Source organism: Podarcis pityusensis (assembly GCF_964106645.2).
Source record: "Podarcis pityusensis genome assembly, chromosome: 1".
NCBI lineage: Eukaryota > Metazoa > Chordata > Lepidosauria > Squamata > Lacertidae > Podarcis > Podarcis pityusensis.
In genome coordinates, this window is record NC_138028.1 from 74759188 (window position 1) to 74779644 (window position 20457).

At 45.8% G+C, this 20457-nt stretch overlaps 2 protein-coding genes across 4 annotated transcripts in view; one reads left to right on the forward strand and one right to left on the reverse strand.

Moving 5' to 3' along the window:
• TSPAN32 (tetraspanin 32) overlaps nt 1-12312 on the reverse strand; it is a 38847-nt gene extending 26535 nt beyond the window's left edge. The window contains exons 1-4 of one of the 3 annotated variants that reach the window (XM_080999808.1): nt 12056-12312; nt 4996-5095; nt 2723-2843; nt 1290-1387 (exon numbers count right to left, since the gene is read on the reverse strand). In XM_080999808.1, the coding sequence (XP_080855934.1) occupies nt 1290-1387; nt 2723-2843; nt 4996-5061 (285 nt within the window). In that variant the 5' untranslated portion in view covers nt 5062-5095; nt 12056-12312. Of the gene's footprint in view, nt 1-1289; nt 1388-2722; nt 2844-4995; nt 5099-7929; nt 8103-12055 lie in introns of those variants that run through there. The other 2 variants (XM_080999807.1, XM_080999806.1) reach the window with 2 other exon arrangements.
• Nucleotides 12313-13301: 989 nt separating this feature from the next.
• On the forward strand, nt 13302-18677 carry ASCL2 (achaete-scute family bHLH transcription factor 2). Its single transcript, XM_080999305.1, has 2 exons — nt 13302-16172; nt 17756-18677. Exon 1 carries the CDS (start codon nt 14727-14729, stop codon nt 16125-16127), a length of 1401 nt encoding a protein of 466 aa, XP_080855431.1. The 5' UTR covers nt 13302-14726; the 3' UTR covers nt 16128-16172; nt 17756-18677.
• The last annotated feature ends 1780 nt before the right edge of the window (nt 18678-20457 follow it).

The following is a 20457-nucleotide window of genomic DNA, read 5'->3' on the forward strand; positions in this document are numbered from 1 at the left end:
TTCTCTCGCGTGATACGGTTCCCTCACCTTGCCTCATGGGCAGGTTGGCCCTGCTTAGGTTAATTCTATCCCAAGCCCAATCTCTGTGTACCCTCCCCTTGCTGTGCTATACATGCTTGAAAGTGCTACATACACACGCCTATCGGGTTGTGAGATGGAAGTTCCACTCGTGTGCTGCTTTGGAGGCGCTAGATGTGAGAAACAGAGTATCAGGCCAGAAGCATCTCTTTGCATGAGATGGCCTCTGTATCTTGCTCTGTTATGTACATCAGAGGCTGCGCCGGGCCGTTCCTGATATCAGATTGTCTTAGGGTATGTGAAAATGGATAGCATGCCTATCTCCAATTGTCTAGTTTCATTGATAACACTCCTATCTGGTGCAACACATTTGTGCTGATAAAGACAATGTTACAAAATTACAGGCTGCATCGTTTGCTATGTCTCCTGTGAACAATTTAAAATTCTTAGACAGTCATACCTTGAGTTGCATTTGCTTCATGTTGCGTTTTTTTCATGTTATGAACGCAGCAAACCTGGAAGTGTTTACTTCCGGGTTCGCTGCTTATTGATTTGCGTGCTTCACGCATGTGCAGATCACTCTACCGCATTACGCATCACATGCGAACGGCACCCCAGAACAAATCGCGTCCGTAAGTAGAGGTATCACTGTTTATCTTTGCCGGCAGTTAATGAAAACTGAAGGGCTTGTTTTAAGAACTTTTCATAGCTCCTTACAATTAGGCATTAGAAAACAAAATGGAAGACCAGCTATTCAATTTAGAAGAATTCCTTTACACCCAAGTCTCAAAAATCTAGTCTATTACTCTCTCTCTCTCTCTCTCTTACTCTTTTAAGCCAACTTAAGAGAACAATGATAGACCCCACAACCAAGGAAAGACTGGATCAAGGCTATGGTCTTTGCATCCAAAGCCATGACTAATGGAGAAGGAAGAGCTGTTGGGATGTTAATATTGTGTGCCTTTTCAACCTACGCCCAGATTGTATATATGTGTAAATAAAACCATAAATTCTAAGGACACCACAGTCTCCACTGACCTTTCATTCCAAGCAAACTAAGCCCTGGGTAAGCACTGGAATCTCTTGGTGTTTAGAGTCTGGGGTGCACGCAACACTTTCAATGAGTTGTAGGGTAAGCAGCTTGTAGCATCCATAAGAGCGCAAGAAGAGGCCTGTCGAAACAGACCTAAGGCTTGCCTAGTCCACCCCCGTTTCCAACAGCATCCAGGGACCCAGTCCCCAGTTCAGACCCATGCTGTGCCCCTACTTACCGCTGCCATGGCACTCTCCAGTTCTCTCACCGTGGCAACAACACTCAGTAGGGCAGCAACAATCAGAAGGATGCTCAGGCATATCCCAGCAAAAAAAACTGAGGAAAGGGAGATGTACAAGTGAGGAAGCCAAAATATCGTCAATGTAAGAAATTCTCCGCTCAGTTCTGACTATCCAGTTGCAGGCAGGAACCTTCCCAAAGTTGAAATCTACATTACAGCAAGACTTTCCTTCAACCAACGTGTTGTAAGCAAGGCTGTTCTGCAGCCAAGGAGTTTTGCTCCCATGCACCACATTCTAAAATGCAACCTATTTTCCCAAGCAGCTGGATTCTAGCAGTTGTATGAAGGGACTATTTGGTATTTTTTCCCTTGAAAACAATGTTGCCCTGCCTTTGTGTGTAAGAAACAAACTCCCAGGGCTGCTTACAATAATCTTTAAGTGAGGCAGGTAAGTCAAGAGGTTGCCAGTGCAATTATCAACCTTCCAGTGAAGAGATGGAAATGTGGTTGTCACCATCCTATGGTCTTGAGCAGAGGAACACTGATGCTCAGACATGATATACGGAAGGGGACACTCGAGAGATTATAGGCGCTACCACCCCCAATTTTCTGTGTACAAGACACCTCATACCCCATGTCTAATTCTCACCATACGTGGCTTTCTTTCATTTTAGAGTCCTCGGGACTGTTAAAGTTGGGTCTTTTGTTTTTACAAAAGTTGATAAGCATACCAAACACAGAACTCACAAATAATCCAATACAGTTATACATTTGACTCCCCCCCTTTTGTGGTTGCTTCTTTAATTTTAGTTTTTTATACATTTCCCACATTACTCCCCTTTTAAGTTATTCTTTTCTTTCTCTTGATAATCATTTTTAACTGCTTGTTTTAGGTTAACCCTTCTCCCATGCAGCCATTTCGATGTTGTGGCCTATATCGCAAATAACAAACTTGCAACTATAAAAATGGCCAAGGCTAAAAATAAAGGATCTAGAATTCCATCCACATCGGGAAAACAAAGCCTAGGGGACAGATTCAACTAACCCATTCTGCTAGCGGAAGCCAGCACAAGAATTCCTACTGCTCTCCCTTGCTCTCCCCCTCTACTCACTCCCCAACCTTCCCCAAATTTGCTCTGGAGGGTCAGGGGAACCCTCAGAACAACATGCAGGGTGAGGAGAAGGGGGTCTTCCCATGAGGCAAGCAGAACTGCTTGTGCTAACAGAACCACTGCCTTGGAGCTACCTTGAGTTCCATGCTAACGATTCCATTAAAGTTATGTAATAACCTTAATAACATTGGGGGGGGGAGAGGAAGGGCAAGGAAATGTGATCCCAAACAAACCCCCACTTAAGCAGCCAAACTGGCCAGTTTTAACTGTTTCTTACAACAAGATATAGAAATCTTGAATCCAGTGCCCAGCACTTGCCTCCACGGTGAAGAAAAGTTCTTCTGTAGAGGTTCGTCTCCAAAGAGACCTCACTGATAACAGTGAAGTGCTTCCCATAGTAGGTGATAATAGTCAGTATGGTGATGGAGACCCCAAGAACCTGAAAAGAGAGAAGAAGTCAAGGGGGGGGGGCAATGGAACGGAAAGGAAAGCACACAAATTGGGCAACAGCTATGACCTTTTGGCACATTTTATACAGTGGTGCCTCGCAAGACGAAATTAATCCGTTCCGCGAGTCTCTTCGTCTTGTGGTTTTTTCGTCTTGCGAAGCACGGCTATTAGCGGCTTAGCGGCTATTAACGGCTTAGCGGCTTAGCGGCTATTAACGGCTTAGCGGCTTTAAGAAAAAGGAAACAAACTCGCAAGAACTTGCAAGATGTTTCGTCTTGCGAAGCAAGCCCATAGGGAAATTCGTCTTGCGGAACGACTCAAAAAACGGAAAACTCTTTCGTCTAGCGAGTTTTTCGTCTTGCGAGGCATTCGTCTTGCGGGGCACCACTGTATTATTCTGTATGTACAAGGTTTTAAAATAGGCTCTGAAACCACTCTAGTGTATACAGTTTAGCCCTGGGGTGCTTTGTGCTCTCAGACACACTTTTGGTGCCTGCTACGGTTCCTTGTTCCTCCTTTCAAAAAGAAAAAAATTAAAATGAGGGTTTTTTTAGGGAGGAGTGCCTGCTTTGCAGGGCATGGGTTGACATTTATTTAGTCATTCATTCATTCATTCATTCATTTTTGGGTCTGTGTGGGTGTTCTGCCTGGTTGTGGGTGGTGGTGGTGGTGCTCTGAGAACCTCCAGTTTTTCTTCTGTCAAATGGGTGTTCTTGTGGTGCTTGTGCCAGTTTATTCGATTTCCAAATGTGTCCACAGGCCCCAAAAGCTTGAGTCCCCTAGTTTAGCCACTGCCAATTACTAAACTCCAAGGGGAAAGAATCCAATAATGAAATCTAAAAGCACCTGAAAAGATTTAAAAAAAAAATTTCAATAAGCTTTTAAAGCTCGATTTCTGTTTGAAACTTATGTGCGTTGTTGTTGCCCTGATGTTGTTGCTAATTTGTCTACATTGTAAGCTGCTTTGGGCGGCCTGTGAGCAGAAGAGTGGATACAAATATTTAATCGTTCTCATCCACATAATATAGTTTCCTTCATACAATCAGAATAGAATTGATCAAACAGTGTGTAAAAACACAGCAGCGTCCCAGATCAAAACAGATTTACTTCAACAGCCAGCAATGTCTTGACTTGAGGTAAAAAGAAAATTGCAGAACAAAGGAAAAGGAACCTTCAATTGTGTCGCCTGAGGCGTCAGGTAAAGAGATGGGGTCTGACTTCACAGCAGTCAAAGCTGGAGCTGTTCTCTGGCTTGCCATCGCAGTACTACAACAAGTTAAGGTGGAGGGCAACAAGGGGAGCACACTGGCCAGCTGAATAAAGAGAGAATGGGAAGTAGCTCCGATCGGCTGCCTTGCACAATTTTAGTAGCAGCCGCAGGCCTGTGAATCATCACACTGACGCCAAAGTGAGCTAGGACAACGGAGGCAACTAATGGGACCCACCCCAGTCGACAGAAGGAAGGCGAGCCCTTGAGATGAAATAGGACCTCAAGCCCTTGCAGCTTCTTAACTCTTAGTCCCCAACACAACTCACAGCAGAAGGCTTTGCGGAGAGGTGTGCTCACTCCCAGTCCAAGCTGCAGCCCTGCGGGGTGATTTTTATTGCACCAGTGACAAATTCTCAAATACTTCCACTAATGATAAAATATAATATCTAAAAGAAGAAGGCAGAGGCCAGGTTTTCAAGAAGTACTCTCTGTCCAAAATAAATACCTTTCCAGAGCTTTATCTCCCAAGATATCAGAAACGAGGCTTATTTCAGAAACAGTTGATATACTATCCTTTCACAACACTTTTTTTAAAAAAAGGTAAATAATTTAACTGCCTATTCACCATACTAAATTAACTTTTCTTTCTTAGCAACTGTGTTAAGGCTGCAACATCTGCTGGTGTGACATTTCTCATGGGCTTTTCTCACCACATTTAGAAAGACAAATGGAGAAACCACAAACCTACGGATAAGAGCCCCGGCAGTGCTGTAAAGGATTGATAAGACCCCTGAGACACATTGTTAAGTCCTGCAGTTTAACTACACGCTGCCAGTACCTGTTTTAAAAACTACATTCATAGTTTTCTTTATGAAGTTTAATTCCCACATCTAATAACAAATTGGTGTTTTTTTCCTGCATAATCTCTTACCATCACAAAGAAGCTGGCCACCAGCAGCTGACACTTCATAGCTCGGACCCGGTATCTCTGCCCCATGCCTTCCTCTTCTCACCACTTACTGGCAATCTTTCTGCTGGAGAAGTTGCAAAAGAGTCTGTTTAGAAAGAAGGTTTGACTTACAGGAGGTGCTTGCCCCACTGCATCTTGGGAAATGTAGTGCTAGTACTTACCAACTATCCCCTAATAGTTACTCATGATTGCACTGACTTTGTGCTTCTCCAAGAGTTTCATTTTAATAACTCACAAAATGTAAAAAGTTTCCTTGTGAACTATTTCCCTAATGCTATTTATACATACAGAGAGACATGTATGTCTGTGCATACATGACAAGCATTTTCACCCACTGTGGTGTAGTGGTTCGAGTGTTAGACTAGGAGTTGGGAGACCAGGGTTCCAATCCCCACTTGGCCATGAAGCTCACAAGGTGACCTTGGGCCACTGACTGCCTCTCAGCCTAACCCACCTCACAGATTAAATAAGAAGAGGGGAACCATGTATACACCACCTTGAGCTCCTTGGAGGAAAAGGTGGGACAGAAATGCAATAAACAAACACACGAATCAAACCTAGTTTAAAAATGGAACCTCACAGGACCTTGTTTATGCAGATACAAAGCACTGCAATGTCTGGGGGCACTATATGAATTGGCAGGATGATACCATTCTGGAGGAAGGAAGCCATGATAGAAATAGTGCAGGACATTTGCCAGAGTCTGAGGGCTGACTCAAAATCTTATCTAGGAAGTTCGTCCACAGAAAAAAGAAACAGGCAGGTGGTCAGGAAGGGTATTCTGCATGCTAGGCTCAGAAACAAGATGATGTCAGAAGTAACACAGAGAACATGGGAAGAAGTAGAGGCAGAAGATCTTAAAGGGTGAGACAGGGGCTACACAAAGGCAGATCAGAGAGTGGTTTGTGTTTCTGTATTACAATATATTTTCTTTACATTGACTTAAAATTTATTTACTTCCTTCTCTCTATAGTGTCATCTTACACCACCTTCCAAGAGGGGGTTGTTTTGATATTTCAGGGAGTCCCACTATGCACAGCACAAACACTGGCGGCTGCAATGCAGTTTGGAAGCTGGGGGCCCTTTTTCTTGGTGGACCTGGGTAGGAACCGTGAACAGGAACAGTGCTGTTGGAGAGTCTCATTACTCATATGCAAAATAGATTTTGGTTACAACAAAAGCTTAGAAGATTACACACAAACCCCTTCACTTTAAATATGTAACATCACCTTTGTCTTCCCTCCATTTCCTCTCCGTAACCTAAAGTGGGAAGTGAGAGCTGGACCGTAAAGAAGGCTGATCGCTGAAGAATTGATGCTTTTGAATTATGGTGCTGGAGGAGACTCTTGAGAGTCCCATGGACTGCAAGAAGATCAAACCTATCCATTCTTAAGGAAATCAGCCCTGAGTGCTCACTGGAAGGACAGATCCTGAAGCTGAGGCTCCAATACTTTGGCCACCTCATGAGAAGAGGGGACTCCCTGGAAAAGACCCTGATGTTGGGAAAGATGGGGGGCACAAGGAGAAGGGGACGACAGAGGACGAGATGGTTGGACAGTGTTCTTGAAGATACAAACATGAGTTTGACCAAACTGTGGGAGGAAGTGGAAGTCAGGAGTGTCTGGCGTGCTCTGGTCCATGGGGTCACGAAGAGTCGGACATGACTAAACGACTAAACAACAACGAAACCTAAACTTTTAGACCAGGCATGTCCAAAGTCCATTTCGGCGGCCTAATCCGGACCTCCGGTCGATTTAATCCGGCCCCCATGGTAGTAGTGGTAGCTCTGGTTAAGAACTTAATTCGTTCCGGAAGTCCGTTCTTAACCTGAAACTGTTCTTAACCTGAGGTACCACTTTAGCTAATGGAGCCAATGCGCCGCCGCCACACGATTTCTGTACTCATGCTGAAGCAAAGTTATTAACCCAAGGTACTACTTTGGTTGGCCCTCATGCATGTTCACTTCATCAAATCTGGCCCTCTTTGAAAAAAGTTTGGGCACCCCTGTTTTAGACCATAAAGGAAATCTGGGAGTCAATTCACTTTGTCCACTAGAGGACCTCAGAGACTAAAAGAAGCATTTTTGTTTCTTCTGTTCAACTGCAGTAGTGGCTCTCTGAACAGGACCTTAAGCTGCATTATCTACATGGAACAGGGGAATGTGATGCATGGCGAGTTTGTGGTCCTCGTATAATTTATGCTGGTGACAGCCACATTTCAACATTTGGGTTTCTGTACTGTGTTCACAACTGGGGGAAATTCTGCAGGTGCAGCTTGTCATCATATTGTGCTTCAGGGATTTAAACAACGGCACCTTCCAAAATATGTACAAGTATTATTATGATTTTAAAAAACCAGAGATGAATAAATCTGTTTTAGGGTGGCTGGATGCAGAAGAGGGCAGGATTTTCAGCAGCTGCAGCTTGTCACGCAACGACTCCATGCCTCTCTCCTCCTTTCATGCCATGTCTAGGCAACTAAATGTGTACTGTCACATCATTATGGTTTGTTGCCTGCTTCACCTCACAACATCTGGTGTTGCTCCTGGGGTGGGGCAGTGTACAGTGTGATGACATCCTATCACATGTTGCATTTACACAGACATTACAAAGAAAGTACAGGGGGCAAAGAGATATGAAAGGGTGGAGCACTGTAACTGGCTGAAGAAACATGTCCCCTCTCCAGTTTTGCTGCCACACTTGCAGCACATGATGAATTGGAAAGGGCCTCTGTTGATTTTTTTCAGGAATTCTCATAGAATCATAGAACCGTAGAGTTGGAAGGGGTCCCCACGGGTCGTCTAGTCCAACCCCCTGCAATGCAGGGATCTCAACTAAATCAGGCATGACAGGTGGCATATTGCTTAAAAACTTCCAAGGAAGGAGAATCCATCACCTCTCTTGGAAGTCTGTTCCGCTGTCAGACAGCTCTTTCTGTCAGAAAGTTCTTCCTGATGTTTAAGTCGGAATCTCCTTTCTTGTCACTTGAATCTGTTGGTTCAGGTCCTCCTTTCCAGAGTGGGAGAAAACGAGCGCGTTCCCTCTTCCAAGTGACAGCCCTTGAGATATCTGAGAATACATCCTTAGTCAGGATCACGTGGCACCTGTCACATGCTTTACTATTAAACTTTTTCTGTTTTTTATCATATTTATTTTAACAAAATATGTTTTTGATGGTTGGGCATATAAATTTAATATATATTGATAATCTCATATGTCTGGAGACAGTCAGATTGAGTATCCACATCAATGAACAGAGGAGAAATGACCTTTGGGAGCACAGAGAGAAGAAATGCACCTGTAGGTACAAAACTGGATTCCTTCATCTGCCCCAGCTGCAATAAAACATGTCTTTCCCATATTGGTCTCTACAGCCACAGCAGGCACTGTAACTCTCCAGCTGTTTGACTTTACCCTGAAGGTGCATTCTTCCATTGTCTCCTGAGACAGAAGGATGCCAATATATGTCTTCTTTCCCTCCTTTCCTGTTCCATTTTTGAAATTTTGTCTCACTGCACCCCACTCCAAACTTTCTTCTGTATGCTGAAGCTCATTCACATGAACACATTTGTGTGTCTAGATACAGCTTTCGTATACATTTGCTCAGACCCCCATCTCAGCACATGCAATTGGATGCATATCAAAGCAGTCGCATGATTGCTCACCATGAGCAAATCTTACCATTTACAGTGCAGGTCTGTGTCTACTCGGAAGAAAGTCCTGTTCCATTCTGTGGAGCCTACTCCCAGGTACGTGGGGTTAGGATTGCAACCCAAGTTATTCCTGAACACTTTTCAATAGAGATGGGGAAGCTCCCCAAGGCTCATTTTCGATTAGGACTAGCAACTGAAAACAAAAGTAGCCAATGTCTGGGAAATGTTCTAAATCTAGTCACACCTGTCACTCTCATGAGCCTCCAAATTCACTCCCTTGTAAGACTCCAGTCATTTCTTAATGTACCTGATCAGCTGTTGACCTAAGTGGGAAAGTGCTTTATCTTCTCCTGCCGTGGAAAATGCTGTGGCTATGATGGCAGAAGAGATGTTAGGAGGCTCTCTCCTCTGTCTGTCCCCAACAGTTGGAACTCTGGGAAATGTGATTTTCCCCATGAACACCTGCCACTATCAGATACACTGAGGAAATTACATTTCTTCAGGGCTCCAGGTAATAGCAAGGGGAAAGGAGGGAAGAGAAAGAAAAGGCCAGAAAGAGAGACATGCTCAGTCCTTTAGCCATAATAGCACTTGATGCCCTAATAGCAGCCTGGAAAGCAGGTCAACAAGCCAGGTAAGATGGTGGGAGGAATTCTACTCTATCTTGCTTTAGAATCAAAGCAAGAGAAGAACTGGGGTGTGTGTGTCTGTCATATTGCTTGTCTCATGTTTAAGGTGAGCATTGACAAAACGCTGCAACATCTTCAGCGCCTCTTTTGTAACCAGCTGAAAAGTGGCTATTTCTTGTCTTCTACTCCACCACACTTCTGAGTGTATAGCTTTAAAGCCATACTGAATATCAAGTTGGTGGGAAGCTGCTGCATCAGTTAGCTTGGATTAATTGATCTCGTGCAAAATCTTGTACATGACTTCGAGAGAATGGGAAACGTACATCATCAACATCAGCAGGTCTCTGAGAAAAAGCCTTGTGGGAATGAAGTGGGAGGTTTTTTGGGATGATAACATCTTTACCAGCAAGTAACCCTGCCTTCTGGCTGTGCTGTTGTTACCTTACCCTCTTTCCCTCCCTTTGTGATATGTGAAGCCAGCAGCAGAAAGGTAGGAATGAGAGGGACCTTTACACTAGAGGAGCTCAAACTTGGAAAGGCGTTTTCCAATTTGTGCAAGCAAATCAGATGGCTGCTGGATGCACAGGGCATCTAGAAACAGCCGAAACTGTCTTTGGAGTGTTTTTGGAAGATGCTTTGGCTCACAGTTGAATTAGAAATTGCCTGAAAAGACAGAGGAGGAGTTAATATATTTTGACTGCAAATTAGCAGACCCTGTTTTTCAAAAACCAAGCCATAGACCCCCTACTTTTGAGATTTTTTGATTTTTCTATGGTAGATTTTGTTATGTGAACAGTACCACAGACCATCAAATGGGAACTTCTGACACAGATTGTATGCCTTCTATTGTGCTGGGGCATCAACAACTATTTGCGGAATGAAGTTTTAGTACACAATCAAGCTAAGAAGCCATAGGTGGTTCATTTGAGTCCTGGGTACAGTTGAATTCAATCTGACCCTCTGGCTCACTAGCAGCTCAAAGACTAAATCCCACCACTATTTCCCTGATAAGAACCTTCCATTTCACCCTTCTGTATTTTAGATCTGGTGTGACACCACCACCAAGGATTTGAATCTTTGGGGCATTCTTTTGAGAACGGGTTCAAAGCAAGCAAGGAGAAAAATAGTCTCAAGGCCATTCAGATCTTCTTTTGCGTGTAAGATTGCAGACGGCCAAGTAGAAACCGGTCTCCACAGAGAACAGAAAATTACAGGGGGTGTTGGCGCTGCCTCCGTGCATTCAGAGTCTTTCACCTACTGGCTATAATATGGTTATGTGCACTTTGGAGTTTGCCTGTTCAAGAGAAGAAAAGCGGTGCCCTATAAATCACCGAGCCCCTTTACCCTCACCAAAACATACACTAACTAAATTAATTAGAGCAAGCTCCCCTTCACCATCACAATTACCTGGGAACAAAAAGCCCCCACAGCCCAAGCCTGCATTCTCTGGTGCCTCACAAGGATGCATTGTGAGAGCTGATTAACATGCATTAGCAGCTATGCACAATCAAAGCTAAAATAAACTTTTAAACCCAGGCCTGTCTCCTTTTCAAGAAAGGAAGGAGCGGAAGGGGTTGCCGAGGCAAGGCGGGGAGAGCGGTTGGGTCTGCCAGGCTTAACATTCATGACGCGATGGCGGCAGTGAATGGAAACAAAGTTTGACTGTAGCTGGCTTAAAAGAAACCAAACCAAGAGAAACCCCCCACAAAACACCCCCCCCACACACAAAAACACAACCCCCTCAGTAACAGGGCGGGTGGGTGTGGGGGAGGTTTTTGTAAAAAAAAAAAAAAAAAGAGAAAGTTTTCAAAATGTGCCTTAGAAACCCAAACAGAGGCCCAGGCATTTTCAAATGAATTTAAATGAATAGGATGCTGAGGGAAATGGTGAGGAAAAACTCGCCCACCTTTAGAAAACGGTACATGTGAACAGAGCACAAAGAGGGAGAAAGTATTCTCTTTCTCTCACGCCCGTTAAAGGATGCGCATGCAGTTTCAACACATGCAGAGAGAGGACAACTGAAGTATGTGAAGGAACATTTAAGGTCATGCGAAACACCATAAAAGCCAGGAAATGTAAAGCTGCCCCAGTGACTTTGTAAGGTAGATGGACGAGCAGGCAGATGGACGGGCAGGCTTGTACAATTAAAACACACACACACACATGCTGAAATGGTTACTGTTATCTCCCCATGACCTAGTCCTAGAAGTCTGATATTTGGTAGATGTAGCCCAGGGATAGGAGACCTTTGATAGCCTGAGGGCCACATTCCCTCGTTCATGACCTTCCAGAGGGCAGATGCTAGTGATAAAAGTGAGTGGGGCAACAGATAACAACTCTTGCCTTAGCAGCGGTGGCTACATTCCAGCCATGTGTAAGTCACAAGTTTTTACACACACCTACCTCCATCCAGGCATGCTCACATTTCATGTTCCAGCCAGGCAAAAGCACTTGAGGGCACAGAGCAAGGCCAGGGAGGGGTGTGACCCGGGATAGTCTTGACACCTGGACAGAGGACTAGAGGACAAGGGCCACAGCCCAGCAGTAGAGCTCCTGCCTTGAAAGCAGAGGGTCCCTGGTTCAATCCCTGGTGGCATCTCCAGGTAAGGCTGGGAGAGGACCTTGGCTGAAAACCTGGAGAGCTGCTGCCAGTCAGTGTAGACAATGCTGAGTTAGTTGGGCCAATTAGGTTGACCTGGTACAAGGCAGGTTCCAATGTGGGCCATGTGCTCTTCCCCACCTGAGATTCCAGACTCCTGGGTTGCAGTGGGACTGGGAAGACCCAACTCCATATCCTCAGTCCTGAAGCTTACTTGGTGAACTTGGGCCAGTCTGGATATTCCCGTCAAATCTGCTTCACTGTGACGATAAAATGATGGTGGGAGGCCTCCTTGAGCTCATTTGAAGAAAAGAGGGATATAAATGCAAAAATAAATATGCATGAAAATAAATGAATAAGCACATGTATAAGTGAAATGTTTCTAGGCAAGGCAAAAATACCTTAACTTGTTGTGTAAATGGTAACACTCTGTACTTTTCAACAGTTGGTACGCAGATAGGCCAAGACACCTGCAAACCTCAATTTTGACTTCAAAGAAGCAAAATAAATTACGCTCACTTGTGTTTTTTGACATATAAGTGTGGATTCCCCCACAAGGGGTGGGGCTGGGATTTCTAGGATAGGTACTCCTTGCAAAAAGGTAGCTCTGCTTCTGCCCAGCCCCAAAGATTCATCTGAAAGCTCCAGCAATAACCCACAGAGCCATGAGGTTCAGTGGGTGACACTGGGCCAGTCGTTGCCTCTCAGCCTAACCTACCTTACTGGGTTTTTGTGGGGATTAATGGAGGGGGAGACATGAAGTCCTTAGAGAAAAAGGTGGGATACAAATGCAATTAATAACAACAACAATCAAAGCTGCATGTTATAGGAATTCAATTGGTACCACTCTCCCCAATATGTTAAGGCAGCAGTGGTCAAATCTGCCTCTGTTAAAAGCCTACAATCTTGAACTAGCCATCAGTGGTCTTTCTGTCTAAAGTCTTCAGTTTAGTTCCCTGCAGAAATCCAATAGGCTACTTTATTCTTCAACATGATGCCTCCTGGAGAGCTTTTGGTGAAACAATCAAGCTGAAGTTGATTTTCCACTCTTAAATTGTTGTAAGGAGCCCCCAAATTAAAGTGAATTTTCTACACCAGGGGTCGGCAAAGCTTACCGGGCATGGGCCGGATCACTCCCGTGGAGATCCTCTGCGGGCCAGACAGGCGCAGCGTGATGCCAGAAATTGCGTCTGTGCATGTCCTTGGCGCCGGAAATTGCTTCTGCACATGCCCAGATGCTGAAAATTGCACCTGCGCAGAAGCGATTTCTGGCGTCTGGGCATGCACAGAAGCGATTTCCAGCACCACGGACATGGGCAGACGCGATTTCCGGCGTCTGCACATGCACAGAAGTGATTTCCAGAGCCACGGAAGATAGTCCTCATGCCGTGCCATGCCCGTTTAGTGCAGTGTGTGGGGACTCGCACAGCGGACAACTCGGTTCGGAGGCAACTCATGGGCTGGTTAAACGGCCTCTGTGGGCTGCTTCCGGCCCATGGGCCTCAGGTTGCCTACCCCTGTTCTACACCTTGTTTAGTGTTTAAACACAGCCAAACAAAATTTTCATGAAGAAACTTTTCAACCATCTGTGAGAAAGAGGCTGGATATCGTCAACCCATGCTAAATCAGTTCTGGGGCAGAGATGATGCTCAGAAGAAAGTCTTCTGTTAAATTCTCCAGGTAAGAGACCGGGGGTGAATAACCTTCTTACTGCTGCTGCATTTGAAGACCACCATGGCCAGAATGAGAAACATTCCCAGTGTTGCAATCTGCCGCCCTCTTATGTTTCATGGTCTTCACACTGACAGGTTCCAACTTCTGGGTAAGCACTAGATTGTTCTCAATCCACACAGTACAAGTGCTGAATCCAATGCAAGATTTGCTAACGCTGCTATCTCGTGCCAGAAGGGGGAAAGAACCAGATTGTTCCAATCCAGATTAAAAGAGCGATGCAGTATATTTTGGCAACAAATTGTCTTTTAAAAAAATCCCTCTTTCAAAACTACAGCTGATGAAAGACTTGTATGTGGCAATTAAATAAGTGTTGCATAGAGGGCTTGTTGTTGTATAAACAACTGTACAGAACTGAGTTTGCAAAGGGGACCAAGAAGGCAATGTTTTTATTATCGTTGTGTATCACTTTTAGCCAGAGAACATACAGCCAGATAAAGTTTTTCCATTTACATTAAACAAAGTGATCCTGAAAGGACAGGTTAATTCTTCCATTCATTTGAACCTGAACAAGAGAGGAAAAGACACTTAGGGGTGTGTGGGTGACATCCATGTTATGTAAATGCTTTGGCGCTCTGCATCTCCCCACCCCCGAAAAGACAAAATGGTAATCAGCATATGGAGTGGAAATATGGGATCACACCCTTTCGAGACAAACAACTGTACCCATGAAATTTCCCCACACCATCTGGGTTTCTGGGGTGCCCAAAGTAATGAAAACAACCTCAAACATTTGAAGTTGTATGTGCCCAGTCTATGGAGAAGGGGTCAGTAGCAGAAAATCCACTTTGCATGCAGAGGGTCTCTAACTCAATCTCCAGATAGCATCTCCAGGTAGGGCCAGGAGAGCAACCTGTCTGAAACCCTGCAGAGCTGCTGCCAGTCAGTGCAAACAATACTGAGCCAACATGGATCAAAGTTCTAATTCAGCATAAGGCAGCATCTTATGCTTTTATGCAGCTATGCAACTGAAACCCTGAAGACTGGGGCACACCTCGCCCCAAGTGCATTGTAGCACCTGCGCAGCAGGCCCTGAAATCCTAGGACCTAGCTGTCCGACCACGTGGACACAGTGCAGAGCATGCACCTTGGGTCTGGCTCAATATTAAGACTCCCAATACAGACGCTACTTATGTTAGCAGCTGAACTCCCAAGTTCCTTAAGTCGTGTGTGGGGACAGAGCTTGCTGACCAGGCGCTGCTCGCTGAGGTGCTGGGCGAAGCGCTCGCGCAGCCCCCGGCCGGGCCGCTTTGGGATGCAAATGAGGCGCAGCGCGTGCGCCTGGCGAGGAGGAGGGCTTGTTTATGGAACCTGGGCCGGGAGCCACGCGCCGGGCGCGCGAAGTTGCCAAGCGAGCTTCCCATTGGGTGGGAGGAGGCTCGGGAGCCAAGCGGGCGGCGGGGGGTTGCGCGCGGGGTGTGCGGCGCGCGCCGCGTCGCGTGCTGCTGCTGCCGGGGGCCCGCGAGCGGCGGCAGCAGCGCGTGTTGATAAGGGGCAGAGCGGCGAGGCGCTGGCTGCAGAGGTGCCTGGGCAGCGCGCGAGGAGCAAGAGGGAGGGAGGAAAGCACGAAGGAAGGAAGGAAAGCAAGCGGGGACGGGGCGCGCCCGGGTCCAGCGCCTTCCCAGCGCAGCCAGCCTTCACCTTTTCATCCCAAGGGAACGCCGACTCCAGCTTCGATTTTGCGCGCCAAACTCCGGATCTTAGCGAAGGCGCCGAGGCCGAGAGCCGGGAACATCGATGCCCCAAGATGAACGGCGGGGCGATCGCGACGGCCACGCACCAGGCGCCTGGCGAGAGTTTCCCTTTGGGCGGCTGCAGCGGCGCCCACCCGGGCTCCTCGTTGGCGCTCCGGCTGCAGGCGGGACCCTCTCCGTCGGGGCAGCCTCCGCAGTGGGGCGCTGCTAAAGGCGGCCCCGGCCCGGCCGCGCAGTCCTCGTCGCGCTGCAAGAGCGCCAAGCGGCGCTCCAGCTCGCCGGAGCTGCTGCGCTGCAAGCGGCGCTTGGCGTTCCCGGGCCTGGCCGGCCAGGCGGGCGTCGGCGGGGCCGCGGCGGTGGCGCGGCGCAACGAGCGCGAGAGGAACCGCGTCAAGCTGGTCAACCTGGGCTTCCAGACGCTGCGCCAGCACGTGCCCAACGGCGCCGCCGCCAAGAAGATGAGCAAGGTGGAGACGCTGCGCTCGGCCGTCGAGTACATCCGGGCTCTGCAGCAGCTCCTCGACGAGCACAACGCCGTCAGCGCCGCCTTCCAGGACAGGCTCCTGCAGCCCGGCCGCCTCGCCGCCACCGCCGCCTGCGCGGGCGGAGGAGGCTGCAGCGGCAGCTCGTATTCTTCCGCCTCGCCCTCCTTCGACGGCCGCGACGGCAGCTCGGTGCCCGGCTCGCCGCGCTCGGCGTACTCCTCGGACGAGAGCGGCTACGAGGGGGCGCTCAGCCCCGAGGAGCAGGAGCTGCTCGACTTCACCAGCTGGTTCGGCAGCTACTGACCCCCAGCCGCCACCGCCGACGCCGTCGAGGGAGCTCGCTCTCCGGTAAGCGGCAGAGACACAGCGGGACATGCTTCGCAGTATAGCTGCATGGGAGGAGGTCGTAAGCGCGCCAGTCTTTCTTCGTAGACTTGTAGGGTTGGAAGGTATCCCCAAGGCTATCCAACTTCTGCTTTAAAACCTCCAAGGAAGGAGCCCACCACCTTCTGAGTTTGAACAGCTCTTAACTGTCAGAAAGTTCTTAATGTCAAGGTTGCAGGTTTGGTCCCCATATTCCTGGCTTGCTGGGGGTTGGACTAGATGATCCCCAGGGTACCTTCCAACTCTACAGTTCTATGGTGCTTCGTGGTAGTCTTTTCATTTAGTCATTTCAGGGTAAAACTCTCTTCACAATCCCCTGCTCCATTGCTGTGTCAGCCAGGGTTAGACAGTTATGCCCATGCTGCAGCAGCACGCTCCTGTCAACCTGCATTGGGATTTTGGCACATGATCAGACAGGTGATCTGAAGCTGATCTGGCCAGGGTGGCAGGGGCAGCGTGCACACAACTGGCCCATCACTGACCGGTGTAGCTGGAAGTTAGCACCAAATCACTGAAACCGGCCGCTGCAAGTCAAGACATTCATGTGAATGACTCAGATGTTTTAATATTGCTTGCATGCAAAACTTTCCAGTGAAAGCTGAAATAAATTGACTGAAGCTGGCAATGCAGAAGCAATTCAGTGGTGCTAAAGTTCCACTGAAATGAATGGGGCTACCATGAAAATGGGCTTAGTGTTGGTGTGTCGGTGGTCTTAATGCACTATTGAATATGGCTCTCTTCATGGGGAGGGCCACCCAAATCAACTTCACTTCAAAGGTTTGTGCCAATAGTTTTACTTAACATAAACATTCAGATCTCAGGATGGATACCGCTTGCAGTCGAATTGTTTCTCATCCTGAGTTTTGTTTGAGTTGGCAAGGGTTTTGTATCTGCTGCTTACCTGTGTTTCTCATTTGGAAAGAAGAAAGGTATAGGTTAAAAATGTTTTTGGGTGAGTTTGCCTTGCAGGATATCTAAGAGTGCAGCCCTGTACAACTCTGAAGTAAGGCCCACAGAGTTCAGTGTGGCTTACTCCAATCTCTTGGGTGTGGATATAGGATTGCAGTCAAATCCCTCCAGTTCCAAATAGTTTTGTAGGTCCTATCAATTTCAGTGAAATTTGCGTACAGGTACGTTCACATACTGGTGCTGACATGCAAGAAATTGTTGGTCAGAATCCTGCCGTTTACAAGCCCAGTTATATTTTCTTAAGGAAAGCAGGAAAAGGCTAGATTTAGAAGACACCAGTTTTCCTGACAAAATAGAGGTGAGTGTGTTGAGAAATGCTATATATGTGTACCACATTTTGCTTGGAGAATAGACAGCAACAGTGCAATCCTATATATGTGTATTCAAAAGCAAGCCACACTAAGCTCAGTGGGACTTACTGCGCCCTGAATTGCTTTAACGGAACTTGTAGAAGAGGTCTACACTGCATGGATTAGTCTAGCTATGTGACCAGGGGAGAAAGCCCTGGATGGCTCCCCTCAGCCCCGCTGGATCTGTCAGTTATGTGCTCCTAATGGCCTTTCTGTTTTCTTTTGTAGCAACACTGAAAGGAGCGCTGTGTAGAACTTCAGTACCTCATTGTCCCAGGCACCCGTTAAGATGCAGCAGAAGAGCAACAAGGACCCTTAATTTAACATGCTTCCTACTTCCCGTGAGCCTCATTGCAAAGGATATCGAACGCTCAGATCCTTGTGACATCTGACATTGTTCTTTCATGAAACAAAAGACTAGTGGCTTGTGATCTTTCCTTCTTTCTTTTTAAAAAAGTGCAATTATGTAAATAGGTAATAGGGGCCAAAGATTATACCTGCTGTTGTACAGTAGTATATGGTGCCCCCTCCTTGAGTTCTTGAATTACCAATGAAAAAGCTTATTTCTGATTCCAGTGGCAGATGGAGATTGCTGGGCTTCCACACTTAATACGTGCATACTTTTTATATGGGAAGGGGTGAAATAATTAAAACTTGATGCTTCCTTTTTTCTGAATGGGAAGGGGACTATTGCCATGTCAGAAATTAACTTTATATGTGTAACTTGAACTGCCTGTGTGAACACTGTTGATATGAAGACTTATTTTTGTACAAAAATCTCTAGAAATTGCAATTGGAGAGGAAATATTTGTAGAAGTCTGTTGCACCCTTGACTTCTTAACACTGCCAGCTAGGACGTTTTGAGACCTTACACAACTTAGATAAAGTTTCCTAACATTTTATACTAAAGGAGTGTAAAACTGTTTGTGTTGAATATGATGTCCCAAGACTTTGTTTGTATTTTGTTTTTGGTCTGGTGTGAAGGTTCAATTCTCTGGAGAAAAACAACAACCCTGAAGTTTTATTTTTAATGTATTGAAGGTATTTTTGTATGCACTTGTTAGGATTTGTTGAGATGTATATATGCAGTTTTTAAAGAGTATCCTATTTTATGTAAATCAACTTTATAAATAAAATCTATTTATAAATAGCCTTTGTTATCATAGCTGTCTTATTCTGATCTCTTGGATGTGGGAAAGGGAAAGCTACAGAGGCAGATTAATACTGTTTTTACCTTTGTTTAGATTCATATTCATAATCTGGGTTCAGATGTCACATTGAACCATGGTTCAGTGTCACTTAATGAGCCTAGCCTCTGCTTGTATACTTCCCTCTCCTATGCAGCCAGGGTGTGGAAAGCTTTCCCTTAACCACAGTTTGTTGTGTTGTCCAGTGTGTCAAAACTCATCAACACTTAACTATATAGTTAATTGCCAGAGGGAAACTTAAAATTGTGGTTTTAGGTGCTGGCTTCTTGAAATCACCCATAGTTAGCGTTAGCCAGAGTTTCTGGTTCAGGCAACCCAGGAAGCTGTGATTTACTAAATGTGGAAGTGGAAGATTCTGAACCTGGAGACCTGGGAGAGGCTATGCTCAATCATGTCATGCTAAACCGAGGGTGGAGAATCTGTGGCCCACCAGATACTGTTGGATTCCAACTCCCACCGGCCCTAGTGAGCATGGCCAATGGTCAGGGAGGATGGGAGTTTAAGTTCATTAGCATATAGAGGGTCTCAGGTTCTCCACTCTTAGTTTGCTCAAATGTGGTCATGGATTACTTAACATTGCTATATGTTGCCTTAATGCTAGTAAGTGGTTTGTAAGTTCTCCCTGTTGCACATACACAGCATTAGAAGGGATTTTAGGCTCCTAACGTCTATCCTATTCAGAGACACCAAGTTTACCAAAGTAAGTAATTCAATGTTCATTTTTACCCAACTTTTCTTGGAGTAAAAAAAAAAAAAAAGGAGTTTACAGTATTAGTATAGGTAAAATACTTGTGTGATAGAAAACTGCACCCTTTACACTGAGAAAATGTGTGTAGAACGTACCTGCTGCTCCTACTTTCAGCTGCTGGCATCAGTCTCTCACTTGGGTCCCCATCAGAGATAAAGACCAAATACATAGCACAATTACTTTCTTAACTAGTGCTTTTAATATTTGCATGGCAAAGCATTATAGCATATATTTAAGCTTTGTTGAGCGAGACAGCATTTTTGTGTTCAAGTGCTTAGATATATACACCTCATACCACTTGTGATGAAAAATTTACAACAAAGACCTCAATTATTATGGATGGCTTTTACCAGTACTCTATTTGCTTTATTCAATGGAAAAGGGAAACATTTTTGTGAGACAACACGATAAAAATCGCCACTGTATGTCACCTTAATTACTAATTACACTATTGAGCCAGAAATGGCAAGTCCAAGAACTATTTTATAGGGATACTGGGCCATTGAAGAGTAGCTTTGGGTCTAATTTCTGTCGCAAACTTTCAGCCTTCAGAATCTAGATCACGATTGGAGATATTTCATTGCACTTGATTATAAGGCAGAGAAATATAAAATAAAACCAAGATAATAGTTGTTAGTGAAGTGGAGCCTGGGACAAGGTCTTTGTGTCGTGATATCTTATTTTCCTATGTTGTGCTTTTACTCCTGTTCAGTTCCTGAACCTGGCTCTTAGTTAACTGGAAATAAGCATATAGGGCTGATGAGTAGACAATTTCATTTACACCCAGAGGTTATTTAGGAGCCTTTCAAGTGAATAAGCATCAAAGCTTTGTCAGGATACCTTGTGTAAGACTTGTCTTGCCTCTGGCTTCATCAGAGGGCATGTTTCGGTGTGTACAATTGCCGTAACCAAAAAATCCTGAGAGGAAAGGGGAGAGAGCAAGTGTGAGGCATACACTGGCAATAAAAAACAAT

Coding starts and splice junctions, on each gene's coding strand:
- ASCL2 (XM_080999305.1), top strand. CDS start 14,727: ATGCACCTTGGGTCTGGCTCAATATTAAGACTCCCAATACAGACGCTA.